This window comes from Paramormyrops kingsleyae, chromosome 9 (genome assembly GCF_048594095.1).
Source record: "Paramormyrops kingsleyae isolate MSU_618 chromosome 9, PKINGS_0.4, whole genome shotgun sequence".
NCBI lineage: Eukaryota > Metazoa > Chordata > Actinopteri > Osteoglossiformes > Mormyridae > Paramormyrops > Paramormyrops kingsleyae.
This window is the reverse complement of record NC_132805.1, coordinates 32,515,400-32,528,465: the sequence shown is the minus strand read 5'-3', so window position 1 is coordinate 32,528,465 and position 13,066 is coordinate 32,515,400. Positions and strand designations below refer to the sequence as shown.

The 13,066-nt window shown below is 48.3% G+C and overlaps 1 protein-coding gene across 5 annotated transcripts in view; it reads left to right on the top strand.

The window, feature by feature from the left end:
- The window catches only part of LOC111844588 (low-density lipoprotein receptor class A domain-containing protein 4-like), a 40,282-nt gene extending 27,910 nt beyond the window's left edge, over positions 1-12,372 (top strand). For 4 of the 5 annotated variants that reach the window (XM_023813173.2, XM_072716804.1, XM_023813165.2 and 1 more), the window contains 3 exons: positions 7,585-7,739; positions 8,078-8,128; positions 8,646-12,372. In XM_023813173.2, the coding sequence (XP_023668941.1) occupies positions 7,585-7,739; positions 8,078-8,128; positions 8,646-9,185 (746 nt within the window). In that variant the 3' untranslated portion in view covers positions 9,186-12,372. Of the gene's footprint in view, positions 1-4,507; positions 4,636-7,584; positions 7,740-8,077; positions 8,129-8,645 lie in introns of those variants that run through there. The other variant, XM_072716803.1, reaches the window with a different exon arrangement.
- Positions 12,373-13,066: the final 694 nt, after the last annotated feature.

Below are 13,066 nucleotides of genomic sequence, written 5' to 3'. Positions count from 1 at the left end.
CCGTAACTGTCATCAAAGTGATTATGAATCATTGTTTTGTTAATCTCACTGCCAGCGTATGAAGTTGATAGATGAATGAAGGCTTTGCGAAAATAAGAGTAAATAATGTTATGATGAGGGGGGGGGGGGAGAGACAGTAACTCAGACAGATGGAGGTTTAACGATACATTAAATACACGTTCACTCGTGCGCATGTGCACGTCCAAAATTATATTTCACGTTTACGGCCCCCTTGAATGACTACAACAGTCTTTGACACTCCGGACCCAGCATTCTGTCACTTTGGGATCACACTGCGTGTGTCTTAGCCTCTCCTGTCTTTCAGAAGGCTCTCCACATGCTGTTTTCATGCTGCCCCCCAAATTCATGCTCAGATTCCCCAAAGTGAACCTGTAAGACTGGCCTAAGAGGCCACTTTGCATTACCACCCCACTAAGACGAAGAAAATTTTAATTCGTCATCTGTCAATATTCATGAAACATCGCTACTGCTGTTCATCAGACTTTTACTTGTTGGAATCCATTTAATTTGACATCCTACTGGTCAGTGATTCTTTTTTTCCCTGCTGTTCTAGGTTGTTTGTTTATTATTACTCGAAGTATAAAGTCTTGCTCTGATGATTGATGGGTTAATGTGTACTTACACCCCCCCTCAACATACACCACAGCAGTGTCAGGTCCTCTTTTTGGCAGCACTGTGGATGAAATCGGAGACCTCGATTCAGACATGTGGCCGTAAGCGGTCTGCGTATCCCTCACTCGGCCGCGGAGGTGAGCCGACTGGTATGATGGCAGAGCTGATAGCGTGGGGGGTGGGGGGTGGGGGGGCTCAACAGGTGGCCTTGCAAGGGCTCAGGTCGTCTGAGCCGTCTCTCAGCCGTAACTGGGAGGTTAAATAATTCGAGGGAAGTCTGTGTTGTGACACGCGATGTCTAGACACGTCTGGAGCGTGTATCACGCAGGGCCTTTAATGTGCGGCCGTTTTATCGGAGATTAGAGCCAAAGGTCAGCGACGAGATGGCAAGCGTGCTGCAAATGGATTGTTTTGTCCCGCTGCAGAGACATGATTAAACATCTCAACTGCCATTCTCCCACCCCACTCCGCCCCCCCCCCCCCCACCAACCTAACCCAGCTCCTGTCATTTCCCCCCCTTATGTTTTTACTGCCTGCGCAGACATGTTTGTGTTTGTTTTGGTTTTCTTCAAAGCAAGGCAGTGAAATATTCAGGTGGGGGACAGGGCAAGGGGGTATATCTTGGTTTTTGGTTGGTATGTGTTTTGTCTAGGTTTTGTTTGGCTTTTATTGTTTGTTTGTTTTTGTTGTGTTCCGTGTGATTTCTCAGGCTTTAAGATGGCGGTAGCACTTGTATGAACATGACTGTTATTGGGCTGGCACGATCCTGAAAGCAATGTTAGGGTTTTACTGCGGCCACAGCTAAACATGCCCTGCAAGCTGGGTACTAAGGAAGACAGAATGAATTTTGGGTGTAATGAAACGAATAACCAGGTGTCTCCTGTCTGTTGTTGAGGCTAACTGTCTAGCTTATGTTGAAAAATATCTTGTTAATCTTTATGGTTCAGCTGGTGTTTTGACTAATAAAAACAAAAGCCTTTTCAGGCAAAATTTTAAACACACCTGACAAACGTTATGGGAAGTTTTTTTTTTTTTTTTTTTCTTCTTGGCCTGGTCAAAATGTAGCTGAATCTAATGGCAGCTACCAGTGTCTGTAGTGCGGGTATAACTATCATATTAAAGAGTAATTCTTTTTTAAAGCTGACATTTATTTGCTCTCGGAAATTGCTGCAGAATCCAACTTTTATAAAGCTGCCTTTAATTGGGATTAATAAAATTTCACATCCAAGTGCAGTTCTTGTCCTAGTTAATCAGAGCTCCTGCTTAGGGGCATGTTTTGGGTGATGTGGGAGTCGACAGAAACGTTCATCTCGAGCTCTGCGTCGTCCCAAGCTGGTGGAGATGTTCCGGTGGGGCTGGTGGAGATGTGGCCGTTTTTCATTTCTGTGCATATGAATATTTAGGGTCTGGGGGGGGGGGGCGGTTGTGTGCATGGAAGTGGTGACAATATAGGCTCTTGTGCATGTGCTTGTGGTGTGGTGGAAACCTATTTATGGGCCTGTGTTGGTGATGCAGGTCAGCTCACCATGGCTACCATTCAGGCAGACCTGTCCCCCCCCCACTCCGCATGCCCCCCCCCACACACACACGCACGCATACACACACCATGACTCAGATCGTGTGTGTGTTTTGGAGGGGGGGGTTAGTGTCTCAGAAGCAGGCAGATAATTGTTCCTCAGAGCCTTGTCTGCCCCCCCCCCCTCCCAGTCTGGCACATTCTGTCTGAAATCCATTGGCTTTCAATCCCCCTGCCCATGTAGCTTGTTAGGTTGTGCCTGTCCCTTTGTTCGCCTGCCTGAAACGGTGAAGATAACAGGGGTGGCGGGGTGGGGGGGGGGTGCGGCGTGAGTCTCTCCTCGATCTCCATCGTGGCTTTGTTCTAAAATAAGCCTCTACTGCAATCTTGTTCAGAGCTTTTAATATGATTATGGGACATTGCTCACATGGTGTGAGTGTTAGCACAGGAAAAGCCGTTGCTTTCTGTGTGGATGTTTTCGTTTATGCTGTGTGCAGTGTAATCATGCAATTTACATAGTAGAGTTGGAGCAATACCAAAATTTTGACTTCAATACTTACTTTGGTACCTCATTATCAATACCAAATTACTCCTAAAATGATTCAGTAAAACATTTCTATTTCAGTGTTCTATTGCTTCAAAGTAAACAGTCCTGTTTATGAATTAACTAACAGCAATAGCCTATTATACAGTTTTAACATTACCAGTGAAATATGCAGTTTAAACTGCAATCATTGCATAGATTCAGATATTAATTTGGCCTCAGCTGTTACAAAACCTCATCGATAATACACTGACGTATGGTTTATATTTGTGTTTTGTTCTGTTCGTCATTTAGCCTAGCCTTTTCGTCACTGGGGAAAAGGATATGAAAGAACTCGCATGTCAGCTAAACATGACTTTAAACAAAAACATTAAGTGTAACAATCACTAAGTTACATCTCTATCATCTCTTATACCGTAATCTGACGATCTTTAAACTCCTCATATAAATCAGGCTGAGTGAGAGACAGATGCTTCACCAGGTTAGACTTGTTTCCCCTTGTAGCAGCGTTTGCTTACTGGGGCTGTCGACTCTGCAGGTTCACCTTCATCGTTCGGTTTAAAACCGACGAAATGCCGCGTCTCACTTCAGCTGCCCTGCTTATCGGCCAGAGGCAGGCTGAGGGCCGCAGTCATTTCCGTGCTCCATCTCTGTAGCTCCTCCACGCAAGAGACTCATGAAACGAGTGTTCTCCCCAAAGCGCACATTCGACACGTCCACTATGCTACAATACTTCTTAAAGTGCCTTTTAATGTATGCAATAGAGATATACAGAACACATTCATCAGATACAGAAATCTGCAAAATGATAGAATAGCATGGTTTAAAATATTTGGTATCGTGATGCAATGCATTGACTCTGTGTGTCTGTGTATCAGTCAATTTCCTGGTTGTTTGGACGGTCTGTAAGAGTTTAGGCCTTAATGAGCTCTTTTCCACTTACTGTTGTAAATCTGACTTCCACGCCGGTATAGATTTTGCTGGGGTGTACTGGGATGCCCTGCCTTAATCACAGTAGCCGTATGTCGCTTTGTGTCACGCTGATGAAAGCCTGGGCCGTGTAGCGTCGTCTGGAGGCTGGTGCTTTGTGCAAGTCGTGCTGCTTGTGAGAAACCCCTCCACCTGAGTGTCTGATCAGAGAGCCCAGCCAGCCGTGCGGCGTGTCTGTGAGCTGCTGTGTATCTCTCTCTCTGCCTGGAGTTAACTGCTTTGGCCTGTCTGTCTGTCTGCCTGTCTGTCTGCCTGCCTGCCTGCCTGCCTGTCTGTCTGTCTGTCTGTCTGTGTCTGCCTGCTTGTCTGTCTGTCTGCCTGTTTCTGTCTGCCTGTCTCTGTCCTGGTCTGTCAGTCTTGGACTGTATTTGTCTGCCTCCATCTGTCTCTCTCTTGGTATAACTGTCTTAATCTCAGTCTGTCCCTCTCTGTCATGCTGTCCATCTCTGTGTTTCTCTGTTTTCACCCTTTCATCATTGCTTGTGGGTCTGTGTGTCTGGATGTACCTTTGTGTGTCATACACACAGACAGAGACACAAAGCAATGACTGTGTGTTTGTGTGCGTGCGTGTGTTCTGCCCTCTGTTTCCTGGCCTCATGCCCCCCCCCACTCCCTCCTCCCTCCCTCTGGTTCAGTCTGCCAGTGGCCTCACTGCCAGGTCACTGCTTCGGATCCCCCACGGCTCCGGGGCCATCGAAAGAGCTGCTGAGCCATCCGTTGCCACAGTGACGGCGGCACTGCCTGGTGGGGCCCGAGTGAGCTCAGCAGGCATGGGTGCGTGAGCGTGCGCGTGGGGGGTGGGGGGCAGGGGGTGGGGCCTGGCGGTATCTGGGACAGAGCTGCAGCTTCTCACAGCTGTCCTGAGCTCTGCTGGACTGAGCATGTCGCTCAGAGACCAGGGGAATGTCACAGCCCGGAGTCGCCCTGCACAGCCCCACGCTGCTGGAGACAGGTGCCAAATTTAGCCACTCGTGTGTCTTCAGCCGCTTCTGAGCCAGGGTTCCTGTGGCGGAGGGGGGGGGGGGGACTCCTTGCCTGTGTGTTTACAACAGGAGGATACAGTTTTCCATGCCCATGTGACTGGAATCATGTTTTAATTTTGTAGTTTTTTTTTCCAGGTTTAGTTGGACTACAGCAACTTGTCGTGAGGGGTGTAGAGGTGTAGTTGTTTGGACCCCAAGCGCGCTGCCTGTTTGGCTGTAGGAAGGTGGGGGGCCTAGGAAGCTTTGAGATTTGCTAATGCATAGACGTCATCTTTAAGCCCCCTTACCACTCCTTCACCCGTCCCAGAGGTCTGCCAGTCTCTACAGTTGACTCAGTTTCTGACGGAGGGTTTGTTCATGTTGAGAGGGAACACAAGAAAGAGTGCAAGGTGTGTGTGTGTGTGCGTGTGTGTGCGTGTGTGTGTGTGCGTGTGCGCACGCTGTCAAGGTGTGTTGGACCAATGGGACAGTAACCCAGCTTGGTCCATTCAGCGCAAGCTTCTGTCGGCTGAAGTTTGGGTCCTTATTTCTTCTGTATTTCCTCTCAGTACAGCAAGTGCTTCTCTGGTTTATTGGACAGGAAGAAATGAAGCAAACCGTGGCTTTTTAGTGTTTGGACATTCTGCCACTAGTGCTTACTTACAAACTTGTAGGTAGTGATGGCTTTGGCAGTGCAGTCTTCACTTACCAGATGTGCCAGAGAATGTGTATGTACCAAGAAGGAGTAATTCCTGAAAGTCCTGTGGAAAAACGTCGGTTAGGTTAGGGCTTCCCAAGACTGCGAGTCCACCCGGCAATCGATCCTTCAGTACCCACCCACAACCCCACCTGTGAAATTTTTGTGCAATATAAACCAACATGAAACATTTGGGAGCCCCTACAGTGAGCCATGTCACATTTCATCTGACTGCCTTCACCATTTGACCAAAACAGAGTGAAATAATTTTTAAAAGAATTTTTGGGGGGAGGGTGGTGAAGATAATGTCTAGTGTCGGGGTGTGTGCTGGGAAGATCCAGCTTGGAGGAGCTGTGCCATTTGGGGGACCTGACCGCAGATATAGAAGATGTTACAGATATGTGTGGGCATCAGGTCTGGTTCAGAAGTTCTCAAGAACCACATCCATGGCTTTTGCCTGTCGATTTGCAGCTAACATCTCTGCATCTGTGACTCCCCTGTCCTCTCCACCGCACACGCAAACACGATCCGCGGAAAGGTGAGCAAAATCCGCACGGTGCCTGTCACGGCTGACTGGCCAGCGGCACGGAGAAAGGGGCCCGCGACAGGTGAAGTGCACCGGTGTCCCCGTGCCCCCCACCCCCGTGTGAGCGTGTCACGCCTTGGCGAGCCCGTACCGTATTTCATCGCATTTGCATTATAATGAGCGGCTCAGACTCCAGACGCAGGTCACTGGGCGATAGGGTCGTTTGTCAAACGCTTGGCGCTTTACAGTGGCGATAAGGAGCCGCCGGGTACAGCGGCAGCGTTTTTGGATAGACGGCATCTTAAATCTGCTTCCTCTCGCCCCCTCGTTCGCTGTCACCCTCTGCCTCTTCTCATCTGTCTGTTGTGTTTCCTGTCTAGACCCCCCTCTTCCAGCACACCGTTTTCAGAAATGAGAAACCTGCCGCACCCTTTCGCAGAACCCAGATTATAATTAACAGAATCCCCCCCCCAAACAAATTAATCTGTCCCATGACCCAAGTAACCACTGCGTTCTCTTCCTGTCCTGGTGTCTGGTGAGAACGGGAGCTGGCAGGGCTGTCTGCGGAGCCAGCGCCGGAACCCCCCCCCCCCCCCTTTGACCACTCGAGTACACACTGTTCTCATACTGAACAGGCTGGGATGTTCCTCTTCCTCCCCCCCCCCCCATCCGCTCTGAGATGCAACTCAGAGTTGTTCTGTTTACCAAATATTCTTCAATTGCTTAGTGGGAGTACTTAACCGCTTAACCTGGTTAAGAGGTGGCTTTACCTGTGACGTGGGTGGCTTGGGACTGCCCAGCATGGTCAGGGGAGTGGAACATTCATTTGGATTCACCTCCTCTAGAAGGTTCAGCCCCTCCTCTGCCCTGCGTCGGGTTTTTACCGCCAAAGGTTTGTGTTAAAACCCACAAACGGCCTCATCTAAACTCTCCCGTCATGCTGACCTGTTCCCTGACATGTCAGAGAAACAAGCGTCCCCCCTTTCCCTTGGAGGTTCTGACGAGGCTCCACCTCCAGCGCTGTGTCCACCCCCTTGCCTTCATTTACTTGCCAAGTGACTCTGTGGATCAGGAACAAGGTCCCCCTTTGACCGTGCCTTGCTCCCCCCCCCCTTGTGGACGGACCTCCGTTGCACCCCTTTACTCCGACCCTGCCTTGCCCCGGCTAAAACAAAACGCCTTTTTTTTGGTGCGTCGAAAAATAAAATCATTCTATAAAACAATACATTGAGAATCATGCTAATATGTCCCTGGGATGCCCTTGAACCACAGAACTGTGCACAAGAAGTTATTATTGTGTCTCATCTCTCATCTGCCGAAGCGTTGTTGTTCTGTGCATGATTCATCGCTGGACATAAAGTTCTGTTGTCAGGCCGCAGCCAGCGCTAATGCTGGGGGCTCCCGTCCAGCCATCGTCTGAAGGGGACCCATTGTTCCTTTGCGTCGAATCTGAAGCACCTCTGTATGGCCGGCCTGCTCTGGCCCTCTCTGAGCGCTTTAATAACTCTGAGAGAGCACAGACAGTTTGTTCGAGGATTTGGGGGGAGAAAAATGGGAAGGACTTGTGATTGCTCTCTGCTGCCTCCTTGTGACGGTTCTCAGATGCAGTGGGTACGGTACACTTTGTAAGTTGTCAGTAATGGCATTCTCGTTGGGCTCATTGGGTATTAATTGTTCTGTTTTTTTCTCTCTCTCCTATTTGTTTTTTTTTTCCAGCTGAACTGGAGTTTGTTCAGATAATTATTATAATTGTGGTGATGACCGTGATGGTAGTCGTGATCATTTGTCTGCTGAACCACTACAAGCTCTCCACCTGGTCCTTCATCAACCGGCAGAGTCAAGCCAGGAGGCAAGAGGACAGTCTGCAACCGGTGAGTCCAGCTGTCCCACCCAGCAGTGTAGAAGGCAGCTCTGAGACCCAGTCACGTGACTGACCGATGGGAAACCTAAAATGCACGTCCTGGTTAGCCCTGCCCAGTTAGCCTAGCTTGGCTCGAGTAATGCCATTGAATCCATTATGATAAACCCCACCTAAAATTTACAGGGACCAAGCCCTCCAGCTGTTAAATGTGGGAGTCCGTTTAACTGAAAGGCTGTTATGTTATCTTACTGACCAATCAGAAGCACCTTGTGGCCTGGCCCACCCAGCGAGGCATCGCATTGGGCAGAGAGCTCCCTAACCCAACCCCCCTGTTTTTTTCTTATGTAGGATGGGTGTCTGTGGCCACCAGACAGCGGGTCGCGACAAGGGGCTGCAGAGGTAAGTTATAGGGTATGTCCCCCAACCCCATCCGCGTGTCACTAATCCTCTGCGTTTGCGCCAATGACGTCTACATGGGGACCAGAGTGTTTGGTGACGTCGCCTAGTGAGGCCACACCAATGGTGGGAATTCGCATGAGCTTCAGCTTCATACATTCCAATAACTGATGCCCATTGGCTCCTGGAATTTGGCCACTTCTGCATTCTTTCCTATTAGTTTCTTAATGATAATAAAAAGTAGCTTGAGTACATAAAATACAACTCAGGCCATAATTATGTTAAGACATTATTGGGGAAGCAGTAGAATTTACCTTACTGATTTGTGTTTGTTCTTGAGGATAATTTCTGTCTCTGTGGAAATTATGTGAAAGCGAGTTGATCTGCATGTAATTTACAGACTTTTACTTAAATTTACGAAACTTGACAAGAGCACAGTCCCACTGAGACGTCTACGGGTCTCCCTCTGGAAATCCACGGTGGTGGTTCTGATTGAGGTGCCGTTTGCCCGTCTCTGCAGGTGACATACGCCCCCCAGACTCGGGAGAGGTTCACCACGCCCTCGTTTATGCAACGGGACAGATTCAGCCGCTTCCAGCCCACCTACCCTTACCTGCAGCACGAGATCGACTTGCCGCCTACCATCTCGCTGTCGGACGGCGAGGAGCCCCCTCCCTACCAGGGCCCCTGCACGCTGCAGCTGCGCGACCCCGAGCAGCAGATGGAGCTCAACAGGGAGTCGGTGCGAGCTCCGCCCAACCGGACCATCTTTGACAGTGACCTGATCGACGTGCACAGCGCTGGAAGCGGGCCACGCCCACCCAGCAGCAACTCGGGCATCAGTGCCGCCCACTCCGGCAGCCACGGCAGAATGGAGGGGCCCCCACCCGCCTACAGCGAGGTCATGGGCCACTACCCTGGCTACGCCTTCTTTCTTCACCAGCACGGCAATAACCCCCCCACACAGGGGGCGGGACGCAGGACAACCCGGCAGGGCGACCCCGAAAGCACAACGGCTCCCGCCAAGGCCAAGGACGGCCAGCGGGAAGACCTGGTGTGAGGTGGGCTGGGTGTGCGGGGCTACGCAAGTCTGGCCCCGCCCTTCACAAAAAAAGGGGATGTGGTCACTTTCTCAACACTCCCATGCACAACTGAATACCGACCTTCTCTACAAAGACAACAGACAAGAAGTAAAGGAACCAAGACTACAATTTTTTTTCTGTTTTGCTTTTTTTTCCTAAATTTTTTTTTAAACGTTGCTAAAACTGTGGGGGGGCGCACACCGTGTGGAGTGTTCAGATTCATAGCTGTTTTTTTTTGTTTTTGTTTTTGTTTTTTTTTATTCTTCACGTGAGTATAAAGATTATTAGCACAGATTCTAAACAGCCCCCCCCCCAGGACTTGTTTTAGTTTTTCTTTTGTTTTTTTTCTTCTTCTTAAGACCGGGATCTGTGCACAAACAAGATGAACCAGTGGAAATCCAAATCTGAGTGCCAAGATTCAAGTGGAAGTTTAAAAAAAAAAAATCAATGGGGAGAGGACTTGCTTAATGCTCAAAAGAAATGTTTATCTAAAAGTTGCACTATCTTATCGTTTAAAGAAAAGAGGGAATTGCTGTATGTATTTTACTCTGTGCGTGTGTGTGTGTGTGTGTGTGTGTGTATGTGCGTATGTGTGTATTTGTCCTTTCATTTGTGGATTGGAATTTTGGCTCCAAAGATTTGCAGTGGGAGCAATAGGGGTTTATCCTTTTCCTTTTGTAGAAAACACGCAAGAGACTCGGATCCAGCCTAAAATCCTCATGACTCAAATTGTTAGTACAGGGACATTTAGATTTTTTTTTTTTTTTTTTTTTACTTTCACATTCTCAGAGACACAGTATGAAATCTCTGCCCTCATTCTGCTGGATGAAAGGCCTAAAGAATAATTGTGCTGGATGGGGGTTTAGCAGAGGTGTTGCTTGTTGTCTAGGTCACCGTTTCCCAACCTGGTACTCAGGGATCCTCAGACAGTTCACGTTTTTGCTCCCTCCCATACAGTTCACGTTTTTGCTCCCTCCCAGCTCCCATGCAAAAACGTGAACTGTCTGAGGATCCCTGAGGACCGGGTTGGGACATACCGGTGTAGGACATCCATGTCCTACCGTAGATGACTGAGGGCCATCCGATATGAACATACCAGTTGCCATTGAACATTAAAAAAAAAAAAAAAATGTCCATGATATTCAAACCCTCCCTCTATTCCTGTCCGCCCTTCATCCACCAGTATTCTTGAGGCAGCCTCTCCTCGGGTCATTTTCACGTTTCCGAGACCTGCACCCCACAGCCCCTCGCTCTCCCCACACATGCTCGGCTCATCCCGTACGCCCAACATGTGCTTGTCACACGGACGGCTCGGGGAACTCCGGGGAACCGCTCTTTCGCCCTCGGCTCATGCCGCGTGTCCCGAGGAGTCCCCGGTTGGTATAATCAGGTTTTGGACTGTGGTCAAAGACAAGGGCTATGTGACGGTGGTGTCTGTGACCTTCTGACCTAGCCTTTCTTCACGCGTCGTTGCCTTCTCTGCTATCGCTATATTACTGACAGTATTAAAGCTAACCCCAGCTTTTTATGATGTGTACCACCTACGTAACCCAGCACAGACGTTTGATTAAATGTTTTGTTGAATACAGCAGTGCTTCTCGATCCCTTTAAAAGGACCCCAGGGGGCCTCACATCGGGGCCCCGCATGCCTTCGTATGGTAGCCTTTGTGGGCCCCGGTACCTTGAGTGTTGGTGACTGTTCGGCTTGCTTTGGTCATAGCGTGGTGTCCCCGAAGGGGGGAAGGAGGGGGCCCTTGCTTGACGTGGCCCACAGCCCTTCTAATTGAACTGTACGTTTTACTTCCTTTCGAGCTGCTGTTGTGCGTATTTGATTCATCGCTTTTGATACATCGTGATAATCTGGCTTCAGAGGGGTCACGGAGGTCATTTGAGGGAGCTTTCCAGTGGAACGCTGGTGCGGTTCAGTCATACGGATGACAGGAAACGGCTGCCGTGGGCAGTTCGGCCGCACCGATTGGCCGTTAACACGCTGACTATCCAGTGTATCGGCGTTTGGCTGTAATGCGACAGGATTCCCCTGGATCTGATGTTTTTTTTTTTTCCCTGAAGGGATCCCCCTTCCTCTTCCTGTGTGCTTGAATGGGAAAAGATAGGAAAATCAATAGCAAGCTTCCCTGGCCTAGACTTTATTTATACAACTTTAGAGACTATTTGGGAAGCAATGAAGATGAACTGTGTTCTTGGGTTATGTTTTAATTTCCTTTTATTTCACTTTTTGTAACAACTTGGATTCTAGAATGAAAGCCTTTCGTTGCTATTGTGACGCACTTACTCCCTGCGTTTTGATTGGCTCCGGAGAGCAGTCCGTTCTCTTATTTCTATATCGCTGCTGCTACTGCTGCTACCGCCGCTGCTGCTGCTGCCACCGCCGTCCGTCCGTCATTTTCCGTGTCACTTTTCCCTATATGGATTGTTGCATGATAGACTCGTTTTTTTAAATGTCTGAAGCCGTTTTCGTTCCTCTTCCGTTTGTTACATTTTAACGTCTGTTTGTTTCTCTACGTTTGCTTGTTTCTGTCTGCTCTCGTAGCTAAACGAGGAGGAAAAGAAATGCTCATTTACTGTTTTCTATGAGGAGGTTTGGATGTTACTATTATGTGAGTAAAAAGGTGCCTAATGTTCTCGTTTGAGCAGATATAGGAACCCAGTTGCACTCAAGCCCCGACCTTCGTTGTGCCTCACTTCCAACGGTGCTTTTTTCAGTAGTCTGTCTCTTTTATGTTTATTTGTAAGGTGCTGTATATAACTTGAATATATTATGCACATATCCTACCCAATGGGTAGAAACAACATAAAACGGACATTGTGAATAATGTAATATAATGTACAGATGATATAAAATTTTAACATGGTGGCATCCAGTTTCCGAATGCCTTCAAAATGTGCTTTTGTCTTTTTGTAAACAAGAAAGGGTTTGCAAAGTAATGCTTAAATGATTAAAAATAAATACAAATTGCTACTTATATTATTTTCCTATAAATAATAATCTGTTACGGTAAGGATGAAACTAATGTTCTGAATTTAGGATGTTATTGAACAGATTTTTTTTTTTTTCTTTCCTTAAGAAAAGAATTGGTACCACAGTGCTCACTGTTCGCTTTAGTGACCCGTCATTTGGTCTGGTATTAAACACATTTAACCAGAGCGAAGTCAGTTTTTATTTTACCTGAACATGTGAAGTTAGGGGGTGTCCTGCTTTGTGAACCGCGTGTGGAGGTGACAGACTGGGTGACTTTTTAAAGCCAGCTTGTTACATTAGACTCCCGTACCGATGCGTCGGTACATGGGGATGGAAGTCTTTCGAGTTTGCTTGCCGATAAAAACAAGGCTGCTCTTGGGCTTCTGATATTTAACGCCTTTCGGGCACCGGGGCGTCTGCTCAGGAAAGGTTTCACCACAACAGGCTCCCATCGCCAGCCATTTCGCATGGAATCGTCTCGCCTACTGCACAGATGGCCACCACCGCCAGACCGTGTGAATTTTGATTCGGTCTAGCGCTCAGCTCCCATCCCACAGCCCCCAGTAGGCGTTTCCCAAGCAGCTGAACTGGGACTTTCAAAATTATTATTATTAAATAACAAGGTGTTCACTCCACTGACAAATGGTCAGTGTGAACGTACAAATTTGTAGCATAAAGTTTATTTGCAAGATCTGAAAGGCCAAGAAAATACTCATCCCTACACATTACAGGACACGTGGCACTATTTTGAAATGAATTCCCATCTGCCCTAAACTCGCGCCGCGCATTTATTCCCCGAAAAAGTGAAAGCGAGACACTTTCTGTTTGGCGACTTTGGTGCAGGATGCCTGATTGGTGACAGATTCCTCTGATTCCTAC